The 19,961-nt window shown below is 50.1% G+C and overlaps 1 protein-coding gene across 3 annotated transcripts in view; it reads left to right on the top strand.

The window, feature by feature from the left end:
- The window catches only part of LOC139279012 (BTB/POZ domain-containing protein kctd15), a 38,942-nt gene extending 24,306 nt beyond the window's left edge, over positions 1-14,636 (top strand). For 2 of the 3 annotated variants that reach the window (XM_070898329.1, XM_070898330.1), the window contains exons 3-5: positions 4,763-4,907; positions 7,341-7,646; positions 13,934-14,636. In XM_070898329.1, coding sequence (XP_070754430.1) covers positions 4,763-4,907; positions 7,341-7,646; positions 13,934-14,092 — 610 coding nt within the window. In that variant the 3' untranslated portion in view covers positions 14,093-14,636. The other variant, XM_070898331.1, reaches the window with a different exon arrangement.
- The last annotated feature ends 5,325 nt before the right edge of the window (positions 14,637-19,961 follow it).

Raw genomic sequence — 19,961 nt, 5'->3', positions numbered from 1 at the left:
GGGAGTGTTTGAAACATAGAAAATAGGTGCAGGAGTAGGTCATTCAGTCCTTCGAGCCTTCTATTCAATATGATCATGGCTGATCATGCAACTTCAGTACCCCATTCCTGCTTTCTCTCCATACCCTTGATCCCTTTAGCTGTAAGGACCACATCTAACTCCCTTTTGAATATATCTAACGAACTGGCCTCAACAACTTTCTGAGGTAGAGAATTCCACAGGTTCACCACTCTCTGAGTGAAGGGGTTTCTCCTCATCTCGGTCCTAAATGGCTTACCCCTTAGCCTTAGACTGTGTCCCCTGGTTCTGGACTTCCCCAACATTGGGAACATTCTTTCTGCATCTAACCTGTCCAATCCCGTCAGAATTTTATACGTTTCTATGAGATCCCCTCTCATTCTTCTAAATTCCAGTGAATATAAGCCTAGTTGATCCAGTCTCTCTTCATATGTCAGTCCTGCCATCCCGGGAATCAGTCTGGTGAACCTTCGCTGCACTCCCTCAATAGCAAGAATGTCCTTCCTCAGATTAGGAGACCTAAACTGAACACAATATTCCAGGTGAGGTCTCACCAAGGCCCTGTACAATGGCAGTAAGACCTCCCTGCTCCTATACTCCAATCCCCTTGCTATGAAGGCCAACATGTCATTTGCCTTCTTCACTGCCTGCTGTACCTGCATGCCAACTTTCAATGACTGATGTACCATGACACCCAGGTCTCGTTGCACCTATCCTTTTCCTAATCTGTCACCATTCAGATAATATTCTGCCTTCCTGTTTTTGCCCCCAAAGTGGATAACCTCACATTTATCTACATTATACTGCATCTGCCATGCATTTGCCCACTCACCTAACTAAATCATCCTGCAGCCTCTTAGCATCCTCCTCACAGCTCACGTTGCCACCCAGCTTATTGTCATCTGCAAACTTGGAGATATTACATTCAATTCCTTCGTCCAAATCATTAATGTATATTGTAAATAGCTGGGGTCCCAGCACTGAGCCCTACAGTACCCCACTAGTCACTGCCTGCCATTCTGAAAATAACCCGTTTATTCCTACTCTTTCCTTCCTGTCTGCCAACCAGTTTTCTGTCCACGACAATATATTACCCCCAATACCATGTGCTTTCATTTTGCACACTAATCTCTTGTGTGGGACCTTGTCAAAAGCCTTTTGAAAGTCCAAATACACCACATCCACTGGTTCTCCCTTGTCCACTTTACGAGTTACATCCTCAAAAAATTCTAGAAGATTTGTCAAGCATGATTTCCCTTTCATAAATCCATGCTGACTTGGACCGATCCTGTCACTGCTTTCCAAATGCACTGTTATTTTATCTTTAATAATTGATTCCAACATTTTCCCCACTACCGATGTCAGGCTAACCGGTCTATAATTCCCTGTTTTCTCCCTCCTTTTTTAAACAGTGGTGTTACATTAGCTACCCTCCAATCCATAGAAACTCATCCAGAGTCTATAGAATGTTGGAAAATGACCATCATTGCGTTCACTATTTCTAGGGCCACTTCCTTAAGTACTCTGGGATGCAAACTATCAGGCCCTGGGGATTTATTGGCCTTGAATCCCATCAATTTCCCTAACACAATTTCCTGACTAATACGGATTTCCTTCAGTTCCTCCTTCTCGCTAGACCCTCGGTCCCCTTGTATTTCCGGAAGGTTATTTGTGTCTTCAGTGAAGACAGAACCAAAGTATGTGTTCAATTAGTCTGCCATTTCTTTGTTCCCTATTATAAATTCACCTGATTCTGACTGCAAGGGATGTACATTTGTCTTCATTAATCGTTTTCTCTTCACATATCTATAGAAGCATTTGCAGTCAATTTTTATGTTCCCTGCAAGCTTCCTCTCATACTCTATTTTCCCCCTCCTAATTAAACCGTTTGTCGTCCTCTGCTGAATTCTAAATTTCTCCCAGTCCTCCAATTTGCTGCTTTTTCTGGCCAATTTATATGCCTCTTCCTTGGATTTAACACTATCCCTAATTTCCCTTGTTAGCCACAGTTGAGCCACCTTCCCCGTTTTATTTTTTACGCCAGACAGGGATGTACAATTGTTGAAATTCATCCATGTGATCTTTAAATGTCTGCCATTGCCTATCCACCGTCAACCCTTTCAGTATCATTCGCCAATCTATTCTAGCCAATTCACGTCTCAGACCATCAAAGTTACCTTTCTTTAAGTTCAGGACCCTAGTCTCTGAATTAATTGTGTCACTCTCCATCTTAATGAAGAATTCTACCATATTATGGTCACTCTTCCCCAAGGGGCCTCGCACAACAAGATTGCCAATTAATCCTCTCTCATTACACATCACCCAGTCTAGGATGGCCAGCTCCCTAGTTGGTTCCTCGACATATTGCTCGAAAACCATACCTTATATACTCCAGGAAATCCTCCTCCACCATATTGCTACCAGTTTGGTTAGCCCAATCTATATGTAGATTAATGTCACCCATGATAACTGCTGTACCTTTATTGCATGCATCACTAATTTCCTGTTTGATGCCATCCCCAACCTCACTACTACTGTTTGGTGGTCTGTACACAACTCTCACTAGTGTTTTCTGCCCTTTGGTATTCCGCAGCTCCACCCATACAGATTCCACATCCTCCAAGCTAATGTCCCTCCTTACTATTGCGTTAATCTCCTCTTTGATGGGACAGTGTAGAGGGAGCTTTACTCTGTATCTAACCCATGCTGTACCTGCCCTGGGAGTGTTTGATGGGACAGTGTAGAGGGAGCTTTACTTTGTATCTAACCCGTGCTGTACCTGCCCTGGGAGTGTTTGATGGGACAGTGTAGAGGGAGCTTTACTCTGTATCTAACCTGTGCTGTACCTGCCCTGGGAGTGTTTGATGGGACAGTGTAGAGGGAGCTTTACTCGGTATCTAACCCGTGCTGTACCTGCCCTGGGAGTGTTTGAAGGGACAGTGTAGAGAGAGTTTTACTCTGTATCTAACCCCGTGCTGTACCTGCCCTGGGAGTGTTTGATGGGACAGTTTGAGGGAGCTTTACTCTGTATCTAACCCCGTGCTGTACCTGCCCTGGGAGTGTTTGATGGGACAGTGTAGAGGGAGCTTTATTCTGTATCTAACCCATGCTGTACCTGCCCTGGGAGTGTTTGATGGGACAGTGTAGAGGGAGCTTTACTCTGTATCTAACCTGTGCTGTACCTGCCCTGGGAGTGTTTGATGGGACAGTGTAGAGGGACAGGATGTGTGGTGTTGGTAAGCTGTGCTGCCCCCTCCCTCAGTCTCTCGATTGGGGACGGGTTCATGAGCCTAGATCACCCAGTAGTCCCTCAGCCCATGGCTGTTCTTCACCTGTCAGTCTGGACAGTGAGTGTCCACGTGTGCCTGCTCTAATCTTTAGCACAGTGTCTGTGCTTTTTATTCAGCGTTTGGTAGTATTGGGAGCAACACAGAGACGAAACAGGAATATAAAACCCCAGGCATAGAAGGGGCTTATTGATTGCATAAAGTGTTTAGTATCGATTTCTCAGAGTCCTTGCATCTCTAGAGAAATGTTCCTCTGGTCAGACACTATTGCCTGTAAAGTACCAGCCCCTGGTGTGGAGAGCAGCAAGGCCATTAACTCCCACTGGACTCATTGTGGCTACAGTCTAAAAAAAAATATTGGATTTAATCAGGGTCCCTGCATGATGAGGTTGCCATGGTTTCAGCCCCGTGCTCTGTCTTGGGTTTATATAGGATATTGTCATTTAACCCTATTCCCTCATGTGGAGGTATCATAGGATTACACCGTATTTACAGGACAAAACAGGCCATTCGGCCCCACAGGTACGTGCCGGGGTTTATGCTCCACACCAACTTCCTCCCACCTTATGTCATCTCACCCCATCCACATATCCTTCCATTCCTTTCTATCTCATGTATTTATCCAGCTTCCCCTTAAATGCATCGCTACCACTCCGTGTTCCACATTCTCAGCACTCTATGGGTGACAAAGTTTCTCCTGAATTCCCCATTGGATTTATTAGTGATTGTTATATTGATGCCTCTAGTTTGGATCTCCCCCACAAGTGGAAACATCGTCTCCATGCCTCCCCTATTGAACCCCTTCAGCATTTGAAGGACTTCCATCAGGTCAGCCCTCTTTTCTTGGAAAAAAATAGAGCCCAACCTGTTCAAAGTTCCGTGATAGGTATAACCTCTCAAGCTATGTTTTGCACTTTCTCCAGGGCCTCTGTATCCTTCTCGTATTATGGAGACGAGAAGAATTCACAGTGCTCCATGTGTGAAATTGTCAAACATTCTTTACCTTGAATACGTTTGAAGACTAGGATACACGCAAACGCCTGGTTAATATCTTTTACTAAATCAAGTCAACGAGATAATAAAACACAACCCCTTAGATTGGCATCGATTGTTGCGTGAACCTCAGCAAGACTAGATTGAAATTCCCCAGGAGTTGTTGTGTGTTGTACCTTTTATAGGTTAAATTACGTAGGACTGATGTGGGTACAATATGTTGTCACAGTATGTATGCTGTTGACACTAAAGCGCGTTTGGTGTTAAGGTTAGCCATTACCGTTTGTTGTGTGGGTCCTTGGTTGTTTATTAAACTCCTGCCATTCCACATGAATACTCATTTGTACTCGAGCATTTAAAGTCTCATAGCCATTGCAGAATGAGTAACGCTACGTGGTTATATATTTTCTACACTTCCGATGGCAGTGCTACTTGGAACACCTGTACTCACACTCTGTTCTCAGGATAGGACGCCTTTTCAATGGGACGGAGCCTATCGTCCTGGACAGTTTAAAGCAGCATTACTTCATCGACCGGGATGGAGAGATTTTCCGATACGTCCTAAGTTTCCTCAGGACGTCGAAGCTTCTGCTCCCGGAGGATTTCAAGGTGAGGGCGCAACGATAGTTGGATTAATTTCCTTTTCTCGCTGATTTCTCCGTTGTTGACGATTGGTGAATTGCTCAGAGCCGCTGCCAGTGGGTTTCACAGGAAAAAAAAAAAGAACTTGCCTTTCTATAGCGCCTTTCATGATCTTGTGGGTTCCCCAAAGCGCTTTACCGTCAATGAAGTAGTTTTTAGGTGCAGTCACTGTTGTACTGAGCGGTGGCCAGCTATCCGACCACGGAGTACCTCAGCCCTGCCCCATCCTGTCCTCCGTCATATGCACTCGTTCTCTGGCAGACTTAACCTTCTCTGCTCGAAGGAGAACAACCCCAGCTTCTCCAGTCTCCCCACGTAACTGAAGTCCCTCATCCCTGGGACCATTCTGGTAAATCCCCCCCTGCACCCTCTCCGAGGCCTTGACTTCCTTCCTGCAGTGTGGGGCCCAGAATTGGACACAATACTCCAGCTGGGGCCTAACCAGTGATTTTTAAAGGGTTTAGCGTAACTTCCTTGTTTTTGTACTCTATTCCTCTATTAATAAAGCTAAGGATCCCATATGTTTTTATTAAACAACCATCTCAACTTATCCCGCTACCTTCAAAGACTTGTGTACATACAGCCCCAGGTCTCTCTGTTCCTGTCCCCTTTAAAATTGTACCCTTTAGTTTATATATTGCCTCTGCTCATTCTTCCTACCAAGTTGCATCTCCCAAGTGTCTGCCCATTTTGCCAGTCTGACCATATCCTCCTGAAGCCTGTTACTACCCTCCTCATTGTTTACTACATTTCCAAGATTCACATCATTTGCAAACTTTGAAATGGTGCCCCTGTATCCCCAAGTCCAGGCCAGTAATATATCTCAAAAAGAGCAGTGATCCCAATCCCGATCCTGGGGAACACTCTATGGATCCGACTTGGTGGAAGACAAGGCCCACCCAAGTGGTGCCCAAACGACAGCCGATGGCCGCCGAGACCCCTTCCTGGCGGTACTTTGCCAGGAAGATCCCAGTAAAAGAGCTGACAGTACTGCCCGGCGGCCAATTAACAGCTTGCGCCGTCAAACTGGGCGGCAAATGTGTTCCTCGCCGAGGATTGAGTCGGGCCCAGGGAGGGGGAACGCTAAAAAATAAATTTAAAAAAACCCACCATAACACCTTCAGGGGACCCCATACAGGTAAAACGCTGAAAGAAATATACTTAAAAATTGTTCACTAACCTTTTTTTTTGCAGGTCTTCGTACTTACCGCCGGGTTGGACCGGCCTCCACACAGTGGTCCTTCCCCCTGCTGTCTCCACAACTCCCGCCTGCACCAATATGTCGGCTCGGCTGGCCGGAGGCCACTTACGCGACTTGGCCGCCAGCGGGGCAGTTCCCGGTGGTACTCCCCCCACCACCGGATGCAGACCTGGAGCAATCTGTCACCGAGGGGAGAGCGGCTAAAAAAACTCTGTGGCAGTGGTCGGTACGGCCACCAATTTCGGGCCCTTATAGCTCCCGTTAGAAGCACCTTTAACAAGGTGCTTCACAGCAGCATTCAGACAAAAATTGACACCGATCCAAAGGAGGAGATATTAGGACAGGTGATCAAAAGCTTGGTCAAAGAGGGAGGGTTTCAGGAGGCTAGGTCAATTGAAATTTTCATAACAACAATATAGGAACAGGAGGAGGCTATTTCAGTCCCTTGGCCTGTTTCGCCACTAAATTAGATCCTGGCTGATCTGTATCGTAACTCCATTTACCCGCCTTGGTTCCACATCCCATCCTTAATACGCTTCCCAAACAAAATCTATTGATCTCAAATTTTCAATTGCCCCGCCACCCCCCCCATCCTCAACAGCGTTTTGGGGAGGGAGAGTTCCAGATTCCCACCGCCCTTTGTGTGAAGAAGTGTTTCCTGACATCACCCCTGAACGGTCTGGCTCTCATTTTCAGGTTGCGGCCCCCTTGTTGTGGACTCCCCCCGCCAGAGGAAATAGTCTCTCTCTATCTACCCCATCAAATCCTTTCATCATCTTAAACACCTCGATTAGAGCACCCCGTGATCTTCCAAACTCGAGGGAACACAGGCCTAGTCTCTGCAACCTAGCCTCACAATTTAACCCTTTTAGCCCCGGTATCAATCTGGTGAATCTGCAATTGATATATTTTTCTTGGCTAAGCTGTCAAGGGATAGGGAGCAAAGAGGAGTAAATAGAGTTGAGGTACAGATCACCCATGGTCTAGTTGATCAGATTAGATGAAGAAGGGTGGGAGGAAATGCATGTGGAACACAGACACCGGCCTGGACAAGCTGGGCCTCTTTCTGTGCTGTTCACTCTATATATAATTGATTGGCAGAACAGGCTCAAGGGGCTGAATGGCCTCCTGCTGCTCCTATCTGAGCAGGAAACACGGAACGAGAAACAAGAAGTGAAACTAAATGACTCTTGTTGCAGGATTTCAGTTTGTTATACGAGGAAGCCAAGTATTACCAGCTCCAGCCCATGGTGAGGGAACTGGAGAGGTGGAAACAGGAAAAGGAGTATCGCAAGTGTTCACAGCCCTGTGAGTGTCTGGTGCTGAGAGTGACCCCTGACCTGGGAGAGCGCATCAGTCTGAGCGGAGAGAAGTCGCTAATAGAGGATATTTTCCCCGAGACTGGGGACGTCATGTGCAACTCTGTAAACGCCGGGTGGAACCAGGATCCCACACACGTCATACGATTTCCAATCAATGGATACTGCCGGCTCAACTCAGTCCAGGTAAGGTGTGGTCTGGGACAATTGGTCCTGGCCTCTCGGTCACTGACTCTTTCTGGTAAATCTTATAAACCTTACCAACGCTGAGCTTGGGTAGTTCTGTCTGTGCGCCCGAAACCTGCTGACACTTTGTGTGTCTGTGCATGCACCTGAAGAGCGTTCTCTAGAGGTCATCGGCAGTCCCTCAGGATCGAGGAAGACTTGCTTCCACTCGAAACATGAGTCCTTGGGCGGCTGAACAGCCCAATACGGGAGCCACAGTCCCTGTCACAGGAGGGGACAGACAGTGGTTGAGGGTAGGGGAGGGTGGGACTGGTTTGCCGCATGCTCCTTCCGCTGCCTGCGCTTGGTTTCTGCATGCTCTCGGCGATAAGAGCATGCTCTCTAGAGAGGCAAGGCAGCTGGCAGCACTGGGCCTCACTGAAGTGGACAGAGTGGAATAACGATCAGGAAATATACAAGGGCCCTCAGTAAGTCAGTCAGAGATATGTGCGTGCACACGGAGGAGCACTGTGACCCACTGTGTCCGAGATACATGTACACACTATAGTGACCAGAGCGCACTCACACCAGTCACTCTGGGATAGATTTCGTGCATTTGCTCCGGGAGTAGAGTTTCACGCTCAGCGATTTTGGGTTCGGAGGTCGGCGCTCCCACTTTTGTAAAATCTATGGCCTGACCTGTCACGCTCCTGCTCTCCCAGTGCTCGAAGGAGGTACAACACAACTGTACTGATTTATCCCAGCCCCCGGCTATCCGCTGGAAGCCCCGAATTTTTCCAGCCATTCATTCCCCTTCACCGAGACATTCGCCACATCTCTGGGAAGGCCGGTAACTCCACCAGGTGTGGCTTCACGCTCTGCTGTGAGGTGGACGGTTGTGTGTTTTTCCACGCAGCGCTCGGGTTTGTATTGATTCCATCTTCGAACCATGCACCAAATGTTAAGCAGATGTCGAGCTGCTCTGAAAGGAAACAGGAGTTTGCCAAACTAAATACCACTTAATGGTGCCCTGCAGCTCTTGAGTGCACACAGATCCCTTGATGTGAATGTATAGAATTTACAACGACCATCGTGTAAATCCAACACATGAATCAGGAGACCCTTCATTACCCATTCATTGATCAGTGGAATCGATCACTTTAGTATTTACCCTCTCAGTCCCTTCCTTACTTTCCCTCTTTACCTTCTCTGTACAAAGAACACAGCCCTGGTTTTAAGTCTCTCCACCCTGCCATATGAACATACCAACAATGACGGACAGGTAAAGATCATTTGGTCCATCCAGCCTGTCCCACACAATTGCGATAGCCTTGTGTATCACAACTTATACACACTCCACCCCACCCCAAACCATGTGATCTCCTGAGAGAGGCAAAAAAAACCATTTAAATCCCAGGCCAATTTGGGGGAAAAAAACCTGAGAAATTCCTCTCTGACCCATCCCCGGTATCAACTCAGTGAATCTTCACTGCACCTTGACCATGGCTGCAATGTCCTTTTGTATAATGCGGTGACTGACCACAGCACAGTGCATGGATCGCCTTCCTGGCTTTTCTCTGCCGATAACACCCAGAATCCCATTTACCTTTACAGTTTTCTCACTGTTCCCGGGCTTGGCAGCGAGCTGGCTGGCCGTGTCGCTTAGAGGCAACGTTACTGCTGTCCCCATGACTTCCCTGACCTCTCCCGGGCACACACCCCCCCCCCCCCTCCCCGGCAACCTCCCCCAGCCCCCCGTGACCCCCCCCCCCCCACCTCCGGCAACCTCTCCCAGCCCCCCGTGACCCCTCCCAGCCCCCCCCCCCCCCCAGCAACCTCTCCCGGGCCCCCCTCCCCCTCCGGCAACCTCTCCCAGCCCCCCGTGACCCCTCCCAGCCCCCCCCCCCCCTCCGGCAACCTCTCCCAGCCCCCCGTGACCTCTCCCGGGCCCCCCCCCCTCCGGTGACCTCTCCCAGCCCCCCCGTGACCCCTCCCAACCTCCCCCCCCCCCGGCAACCTCTCCCAGCCCCACGTGACCTCTCCCGGGCCCCCCCCCCCGGCAACCTCTCCCAGCCCCACGTGACCTCTCCCGGGCCCCCCCCCCCTCCGGTGACCTCTCCCAGCCCCCCCATGACCCCTCCCAACCGCCCCCCCCCGGCGTCGACTTCTCCCAGCCCCCCGTGACCTCTCCCGGCCCCCCCCCCCCCCCCGGCAACCTCTCCCAGCCCCACGTGACCTCTCCCGGGCCCCCCCCCCCTCCGGTGACCTCTCCCAGCCCCCCCCATGACCCCTCCCAACCGCCCCCCCCCCGGCGTCGACTTCTCCCAGCCCCCCGTGACCTCTCCCGGCCCCCCCCCCCCCCCGGCAACCTCTCCCAGCCCCCCGTGACCTCTCCCGGCCCCCCCCCCCCCGGCAACCTCTCCCAGCCCCCTGTGACCTCTCCCGGCGACCCCCACCCCCCGGCGACCCCTAACCTATCTGACTCGAATAGCTTGTCCACATAGATAGAATCAAATCATTTCATCACTTTAAAGACCTCAATCAAATCTCCCCTGAAGTCTCCACTTCCTGGAATAAAACACCCCAGCTCTCTAAACCTATTGCGATAAATCAGGGTCCTTAAAAGTTGGTCTCAATCCAGTGTCCCTCCTCTGAACCTGAACCTGTTCCTGTTCCTGGGCCTGTCTATAACTCACCGCGCGGGGTCCAGGACAGGATGCAGTGCTTGTGTAATGTTCCTTTCTCTGCCAATCATTTGTGGCCTATTGTTCACCGGGGGTGAATTGGGGGCTGAGTTCTGTCTGTTGCCTGTATCTATTCCCATTACTGCTCCGTGCCTCTCTGTTACATCTCAGTGTGTTTGGTGTCTTTAATCGGCCCCTCGGGGTGTTGGTGAAATGAAGCTTCGGAAGCTGGAGGGAGGTTACCGTGGGGGTCACACAGCCTCTTAATAATCTCTTCAGACGGGTTTGGTTTCTGAAGAGGAGACTGTGTGGTCCCACTGACTCCTGGCTCTCCATTACTGCCCCAACAGCTTGGTAACCAAACACCGGGGATTTATCTTTACTGCTTTTGACTTTAATTGATCATAACGAATGTTCTATTTCACATTTAACACATTTTATTCCAGGCCCTTTATAATTCTGTTCTGTTCACAGGCTACGGTCCGAGATCTGACTGTGCAGTACCCTGCGTCAATACTTTGTTCTGTTTACAGTATATTCATTGGCCTCCCTGCAGGTCATAGAATCAGACAGCACAGAAGGCCATTCGGCCCATCGTGCCTGTGCCGGCTCTGTGACAGAGCGATCCAATTAGTCCCACTCCCCCCGCTCTTTCCCCACAGCCCGGCAAATTACTCCTATTCCAGTATTTATCCAATTCCCTGTTTGAAAGTTACTATTGAATCTGCTCCCACCGCCCTTTCAGGCAGCGTGTTCCCGATCACAAAAACTTGCTGCGTAAAAATATGTTTCCTCTTGTACTCCCTGGTTCTTCTGCCAATTATCGTAAATCTGTGTCCTGGTTACCGACCCTCCTGCAACTTGTATTTATATAGTGCCTTTAATGTAGTAAAACGTTCCAAGGCACTTCACAGGAGTGTTACGAGACAAAAAATTGACCAAGCCAAATAGGGAGAAATTAGGGCAGGTGGCCAAAAGCTTGGTCAAAGAAGTAGTTTTTAAAGGAGCATCTTAAAGGAGGAAAGAGAAGTAGAGAGGTTTAGGGAGGGAGTTCCAGAGCTTGGGGCCCAGGCAACAGAAGGCACGGCCACGAAAGGTGGAGCGATCATAATCCGGAATGGTCAAGAGGGCAGAATTAGAGGAGCGCAGGATCTCGAGGAGATTACAGAGATCGGAGGGGCGAGGGCCATGGAGGGATTTGAAAATGAGGATGTGACTTTTGAAATCGAGGCGTTGCTTAACCGGGAGCCAATGTAGGTCAGCGAGTACAGGGGGTGATGGGCGAGTGGGACTTGGTGCGAGTTAGGACACGGGCAGCCGAGTTTTGGATCACCTCCAGTTTACATAGGGTAGAATGTGGGAGGCCAGGCAGGAGTGTGTTGGAATAGTCAAGTATAGAGGTAACAGGCATGGATGAGGGCTTCAGCAGCGATGAGCTGAGGCAAGGGTGGAGATAGACGATGTTACGGAGGTGGAAATACATGGTCTTGGTTATGCTTTAGCTATGTGGTCAGAATCTCATTTCGGGGTCAAATATGACACCAAGGTTGCGAACAGTCTGGTTCAACCTCAGACAGGAGTTGGGGAGAGGGATGGAGTCAGTGGCTAGGGAACGGAGTTTGTGACAGGGACCGAAAACACTGGCTTCGGTCTTCCCAATATTCAATTGGAGAACATTTCTGCTCATCCTGAACTGGATGTGGGACAAGCAGACTGACAATTTAGAGACCGAGGAGGGGTCGAGGGAAGTGGTGGTGAGGTAGAGCTGGGTGTCGTCAGCGTACATGTGGAAACTGACGCTGTGTTTCCGGATGATGTCGCCAAGGGGCAACATGTAGATGAGAAATAGGAGGGGGCCAAGGACAGATCCTTGGGGGGGACACCAGGGGTAACGATGTGGGGGCGGGAAGAGAAGCCATTGCAGGAAATTCTCTGGCTACGATTCGACAGATAAGAATGGGACCAGGCGAGTGCAGTCCCACCCAGCTGGACGTTGGTGGAGGGGCTTTGGAGGAGGATCGAGCGGTGAACAGTGTCAAGGGCAGCAGACAAGTCAAGAAGGACGAGGAGGGAGAGTTTACCACTGTCACCATCACATAAGATATCAGTTGTGACTTTGATGAGGGGCGTTTCGGTACTGAGGCGGAAACCTGATTGGAGAGATTCAAACATGGAATTGTGGGAAAGATGGGCCCGGATTTGGGAGTTCAGCATAACTTCCTAGTGTACCCTGAGATGGTGGGCTTTGCCTAATTCAGATCACCCACGATCCTTGTTTTAGTTATCAGGGTTTAGAGGAGGTGGTCAGTTATTCAACCCTCTCTCATTCTTCCCGTCTTTGCTGATAGAAGCAAGAGAGACTATAGCACCTTTCACCACCTTAGGACGTCCCCAAAAGCGCTTTACAGTCAAGAAATACATTTGAAGTGTAGTCACTGTTGTAATGTGGGAAACGCGGCAGCCAATGTTAATAAAGTGCCACATAATAAGCTTGCCGGCAAAGTTGAAGCCCGTGGAATAAAAGGGACAACGGCAGCCTGGATACGGACTGGCTCAGTGACAGGAAAGAGAGAGTAGCGGTGAATGGTTGTTTTTCGGACTGCAGGAAGATATACAGCGGTGTTCCCCAGGGCTCGGTACTGGGACCACTGCTTTTCATGGTGTATATTAATGACTTGGATGTGGGTGTACAGGGCACAATTTTTTGCAGATGACACAAAACTTGGAAGTATAGTGAACAGTGAGGAGGATAGTGATAGACTTCAAGAGGACATAGACCGGCCGGTGGGATGGGCAGACACGTGGCAGATGAAATTTCACGCCGAAAAGTGCAAAGTGATACGTTTTGGTCGGAAGCACGAGGAGAGGCAACATAAACTAAGGGGTACAATCCTAAAGGGGGTGCATGAACAGAGAGACCTGGGGGTATAGGTACACAAATTGTTGAAGGTGGCAGGGCAGGTTGAGAAAGTGGTTAAAAACGCTTACGGGATCCTGGGCTTCATAAATAGAGTACAAAGCAAGGAAGGTATGATGAACCTGTATAAAACACTGGGGTTCATCCTCAACTGGAATATTGTGTCCAATTCTGTGCACCGCACTTTAGGAAGGATGTGAAGGCCTTGGAGAGGGTGCAGGAAAGATTTACGAGAATGGTTCCAGGGATGAGGGACTTCAGTGACGGGGAGAGACTGGAGAAGCTGGGGTTGTTCTCCTCGGAGCAGGGGGGGTTGAGAGGAGATTTGATCGAGGTGTTCAAAAGTAAGAGGTGATTTGACCGAGTTCCCAGGGGCAGGAGGGTCAGTAACCAGAGGGACACGGATTTAAGGTGATTGGCAAAAGACCCAGAGGGGGAGATGAGGAGACTGTTTTTACTCAGTGAGTTGTTGTGATCGGGAACGCGCTGCCTGAAAGGGCGGTGGGAGCAGATTTAATAGTAACTCTCAAACTGGGAATTGGATAAATATGTGATGGGAAAGTTTTTCAGGACTATGGGGATCGCACAGGGGAGTGGGACTGATTGAATAGCTCTCTCTGAGCTTGGCACAGGCACGATGGGTGAATGGCCTCCTCCTGTGCTTGAGTCGTTTGTTGGATGACTGATTTACCGATTGTTTCCCGCAGGTTCTCGAACGATTGTTACACAAGGGATTCCGGGTTGTGGCGTCCTGTGGGGGCGGTGTGGATTCCTCGCAGTTCAGCGAATACGTGCTGTATCGTCAGGACAAGCGGTTACAGCTCACACCAACAACGCTCAGAATAAAACAGGAGCCACTGGATTAGGCCGAGCAGATTCCCTCTGCCCCCGTTTCTTTGTTTTTTTTTCTCCCCCCGTCTCCCCGTTTCGATTTAGTTGCTGGACTCGAGGACGAGCGTCTGTCGAGGGGACAGATCTCTGGGCGAGGATATTTATCGATGGGTTGGATTAGCTGCATTCCCATCTACCACTGTGGGTACGGAATCCTGACGCTTCCAATCGTCTCTTCCAAACAGTTCGACACAGGGGAGCGGGGAAGAGAAGGCCATCAGCGGTCATTGGGCGCATCCACGGAAACCGCGTCCTAATGTAACGCGGCCGAGAGAGAGGATGGACGCCACAAACCGACTTCTACACCATTAGCCTCCACCCTGTAAAATGTTCTCTGTTTCCTCCTGTCCACCTGCTGCGCATTGCAGGGTACTTATTCCCAAATCCGCCCGCCCCCCCCCCCCCCCAAAACACCCCAACATCCGCCTGCCCCGCCCCCCGAAACACCCCCCCCTGAAACAACCCTCCCCCCCCGAAACCCCTCCCCCCCCGAAACAACCCCCCCCCCAAAACACCCCTCTCCCCAAAACATCCGCCTCCCCCCCCCGAAACACCCCCCCCCCGAAACACCCCTCCCCCCCCCCCCCCAAACACCCCTCTCCCCAAAACATCCGCCTCCCCCCCCCGAAACACCCCTCCCCCCCGAAACAACCCTCCCCCCGAAACACCCCTCCCCCCACCACAACCACCCCTCCCCCAAAACATCCGCCCGCCCACGCCCTCCAAAACAAACACTCCTCCCCCCCACAAACATCCCTCCCCCCCACAAACATCCCTCCCCCCCACAAACATCCCTCCCCTCAAAACACCCCTCCCCCCAAAACATCCGCCCGCCCACGCCCTCCAAAACACCCCCCCCCTCAAACATCCCTCTCCCCAAAACACCCCTCCCCCCCAAAACAACCCTCTCGCCAAAACATCCGCCCGCCCACGCCCTCCAAACCCCCCCCCCGAAACACCCCTCCCCCCAAAACACCCCTCCCCCCGAAACATCCGCCTGTCCACGCCCTCCAAACCCCCCCCCCCGAAACACCCCTCCCCCCAAAACACCCCTCCCTCCAAAACATCCGCCCGCCCCCCAAACAACCCTCCCCTTAAAACATCCGCCCCCCCAAAACATCCACCCCTCCCCCCCAAACATCCCTTCCCTAAAACATCCGCTTGCCCCTCCCCTAAAACATCCATCCCCCCCCCCCCCCCCAAAACATCCGGCCCCCAAAACATCCACTCCACCCTCCCAAAACATATCTCTTTCCCCCCCCCCCCCTCCCCGAAAACATATATCTCTTCCACCCCTCGCCCCAAACATGTCCTGGAGCCACTCAGTCCAGTTACACACACAGCCAGTGCTTAGTTCAATGATGACTCTGTGACACTACACAATGCATAGCACACACAAGCTCATTTGTCACGCGGCACGGTGATTATGATAATTATTGGGTTCGGAGGGCGTAGTGCCCCCTTCCTCCCCATCTCACTGTAAGGAACCTGTTCTCCACCCCTCCCTCTCATGTCCCCATCTCAGTTATTGCCCCTGTCACACTCAGGGCATGGGCCCAGGACACATACAGCAGCTAACGTTAAATTACAATTTATTAAAAACTGAAGAGACAGTTGAATTTTTTTAATTATAAATAAAATAAGATGTTTACCTGCAACTTGTCGGTGCTTTTTGTACTGATAAATTCCTCACACATTCAGGGTCTAATAGACAAAGTTTGTAAGGTAAAATTTATTCTAATGAGGCAGCCATGGCACTCGCCTCGGAGTCAGAAGGTCATGGTAATGAGACTTGAGCACATAATTCAGGCTGACACTCCAAATGCCAGTACTGAGGGAGCGCGCACTGTCAGAGGGTCAGTACTGAGGGAGAGCCGCACTGTCGGAGGGGCAGTACTGAGGGAGTGCCGCACTGTCGGAGGGGCAGTACTGAGGGAGTGCCGCACTGTCGGAGGGGCAGTACTGAGGGAGCGGCGTGCTGTCGGAGGGGCAGTACTGAGGGAGTGCCGCACTGTCGGAGGGGCAGTACTGAGGGAGCGCCGCGCTGTCGGAGGGGCGGTACTGAGGGAGCGCCGCACTGTCGGAGGGGCAGTACTGAGGGAGCGCCGCACTGTCGGAGGGGCAGAACTGAGGGAGTGCTGCACTGTCGGAGGGGCAGTACTGAGGGAGTGCTGCACTGTCGGAGGGGCAGTACTGAGGGAGAGCCGCACTGTCGGAGGGGCAGAACTGAGGGAGTGCCGCACTGTCGGAGGGGCAGTACTGAGGGAGAGCCGCACTGTCGGAGGGGCAGTACTGAGGGAGTGCCGCACTGTCGGAGGGGCAGTACTGAGGGAGAGCCGCACTGTCGGAGCGGCAGTACTGAGGGAGTGCCGCACTGTCGGAGGGACAGTACTGAGGGAGTGCCGCACTGTCGGAGGGGCAGTACTGAGGGAGAGCCGCACTGTCGGAGGGGCAGTACTGAGGGAGTGCCGCACTGTCGGAGGGGCAGTACTGAGGGAGTGCCGCACTGTCGGAGGGGCAGTACTGAGGGAGAGCCGCACTGTCGGAGGGGCAGTACTGAGGGAGTGCCGCACTGTCGGAGGGGCAGTACTGAGGGAGTGTCGGAGGGGCAGTACTGAGGGAGAGCCGCACTGTCGGAGGGGCAGTACTGAAGGAGCGCTGCACTGTCGGAGGGGCAGTACTGAGGGAGAGCCGCACTGTCGGAGGGGCAGTACTGAAGGAGCGCTGCACTGTCGGAGGGGCAGTACTGAGGGAGTGCCGCACTGTCGGAGGGGCAGTACTGAGGGAGAGCCGCACTGTCGGAGGGGCAGTACTGAAGGAGCGCTGCACTGTCGGAGGTGCTGTCTTTTGGATGAGACGTTAAACCGAGTCTTCGTCTGCTCTCAGGTGGACGTAAACGATCCTGTGGCACTGTTTTGAAGAAGAGCAGGGGAGTTCTCCCCGGTGTCCTGGGGCCGATATTTATCCCTCAATCAACATCACAAACAGATTATCTGCTCATTGCTTTGTGGGAACTTGCTGTGTGCAAATTGACTGCCGCATTTCCAACATTACAACAGTGACGACACTTCAAAACGTGCTTCATTGGATGTAAAGTGCTTTGGGACGTGCTGACATTGTGAGATGCGCTATAGAAATGCAAGTCCTTCTTGCTTTTCAAACCATGTTGGTTGCCCTCCAAGTCACCGCTGGTCTTGTACTCTCCCATAGAATATCCATTTACCCCTGTATGGGTGGTCAGTCAACTGGCCTGTAATTACTACCTTTGTGCCTTACTGCTTTATTGTAATCCTCCAGTATTTCAATTGCTCAAGGATTCTAGGATGTATCCCGTCTGGCCCGGGAACTGCATAGGTACTTCATTCTTGCAGTTTCTGCAGAACACATTTGTTGGTAACTGTGACATATGCTATGCATTGTTTAACCCCGTTTACCCGGACCACAATGTGTTTACAGTCTTTGTCAAAATTGATGCAAGGAATTTATTCTGTACATCTGCCATAACCTGATCATCTGGAACCTTTTACCCAATTTCTCCTTTATCTGTATTTTGACATTCCTTCTACCTTGTATTATCATAATTGTCAAATTAGTTTGGGCCCCTTGCAGCCTTTGTGATTTATCTCTAATTCTCACTGACTTTACTTCCTCAGTTGCAGAACTCCCAATCTTTCCTTGGATCTTCGAAAGCATTTTTAATGTTCCTTCTAATCCTCCAATTAACCTTTTTTTTTTCTCTCGCTAGGCTTTTCCATTTAGAACATATACTTTCTTTGCATGTCCTCCAGAACAGCCTTAAATACTTTCTACATTTTTCTGTTCCATTTTAAATCTGGTTTCCCAAATAAAATCACTCCATACTCCCCAAACAGCATCACAATCTGCTCTTCCAAATTCCTGTTCCCTCACTCTGATTGTTGGATCTCACGGCTCACCAAACTCCAGGTTACAAACCTGCCCGTGGATCACTAAAGACCAAATTGCTGCAGTCACATTGTGCGTTTAATTTCATCTCTATCTTCTAATTGTCTGATCTGTTCACTTATACCATTTCACCATGAACAGTGTATTAGTATATTTCATAGCCCTCCTTATCTGTCCAAACAGTCTCTGCTTCTCTTGTGCTGTTGTTTCTGACAGTTACCAAATAATATAGCACTTTTATCATTACCCAGCATACAACATATATTTATAAGAACATATTAGGAACAGGAGTAGGCCATCTAGCCCCTCGAGCCTGCTCCGCCATTCAATAAGATCATGGCTGATCTGGCCGTGGACTCAGCTCCACTTACCCGCCCGCTCCCGTAACCCTTAATTCCCTTATTGGTTAAAAATCTATCTATCTGTGATTTGAATACATTTAATGAGCTAGCCTCAATTGCTTCCTTGGGCAGAGAATTCCACAGATTCACAACCCTCTGGAAGAAGAAATTCCTTCTCAACTCGGTTTTAAATTGGCTCCTCCGTATTTTGAGGCTGTGCCCCCTAGTTCTAGTCTCCCCGACCAGTGGAAACAACCTCTCTGCCTCTATCTTGTCTATCCCTTTCATTATTTTAAATGTTTCTATAAGATCACCCCTCATCCTTCTGAACTCCAACGAGTAAAGACCCAGTCTACTCAATCTATCATCATAAGGTAACCCCCTCATCTCTGGAATCAGCCTCGTGAATCGTCTCTGTACCCCCTCCAAAGCTAGTATATCCTTCCTTAAGTAAGGTGACCAAAACTGCACACAGTACTCCAGGTGCGGCCTCACCAATACCCTGTACAGTTGCAGCAGGACCTCCCTGCTTTTGTACTCCATCCCTCTCGCAATGAAGGCCAACATTCCATTCGCCTTCCTGATTACCTGCTGCACCTGCAAACTAACTTTTTGGGATTCATGCACAAGGACCCCCAGGTCCCTCTGCACCGCAGCATGTTGTAATTTCTCCCCATTCAAATAATATTCCCTTTTACTGCTTTTTTTTCCAAGGTGGATCACCTCACATTTTCTGACATTGTATTCCATCTGCCAAACCTTAGCCCATTCGCTTAACCTATCTAAATCTCTTTGCAACCGCTCTGTGTCCTCTACACAACCCGCTTTCCCACTAATCTTAGTGTCATCTGCAAATTTTGTTACACTATACTCTGTCCCCTCTTCCAGGTCATCTATGTATATTGTAAACAGTTGTGGTCCCAGCACCGATCCCTGTGGCACACCACTAACCACTGATTTCCAACCCGAAAAGGACCCATTTATCCTGACTCTCTGCTTTCTGTTAGCATGGATCGAGAATTGGCTAGCTAATACATTTCCTCTGACTCCACGTACTTTTATCTTCTGCAGTAACCTTTTGTGTGGCACCTTATCGAATGCCTTTTGGAAATCTAAATACACCACATCCATCGATACACCTCTATCCACCATGCTCGTTATATCCTCAAAGAATTCCAGTAAATTAGTTAAACATGATTTCCCCTTCATGAATCTATGTTGCGTCTGCTTGATTGCACTATTCCTATCTAGATGTCCTGCTATTTCTTCCTTAATGATAGCTTCAAATATTTTCCCCACTACAGCTGTTAAACCGCCTCCTTTTTTAAACAGAGGCGTTACATTACAATCCGATGGTACCTCCCCAGAGTCCAGAGAATTTTGGTAGATTATAACGAATGCATCTTCTACAACTTCCGCCATCTCTTTCATCAGGACCAGGGGACTTGTCTACCTTGAGTCCCATTAACCTGTCCAGCACTACCCCCCTAGTGATAGTGATTATCTCAAGGTCCTCCCTTCCCACATTCCTGTGACCAGCAATTTTTGGCATGGTTTTTGTGTCTTCCACTGTGAAGAC

This window comes from Pristiophorus japonicus, chromosome 13 (assembly GCF_044704955.1).
Source record: "Pristiophorus japonicus isolate sPriJap1 chromosome 13, sPriJap1.hap1, whole genome shotgun sequence".
Taxonomy (NCBI): domain Eukaryota; kingdom Metazoa; phylum Chordata; class Chondrichthyes; family Pristiophoridae; genus Pristiophorus; species Pristiophorus japonicus.
Note: the sequence above shows the minus strand (reverse complement) of the source record. Positions and strands in the feature narration are given on the sequence as shown.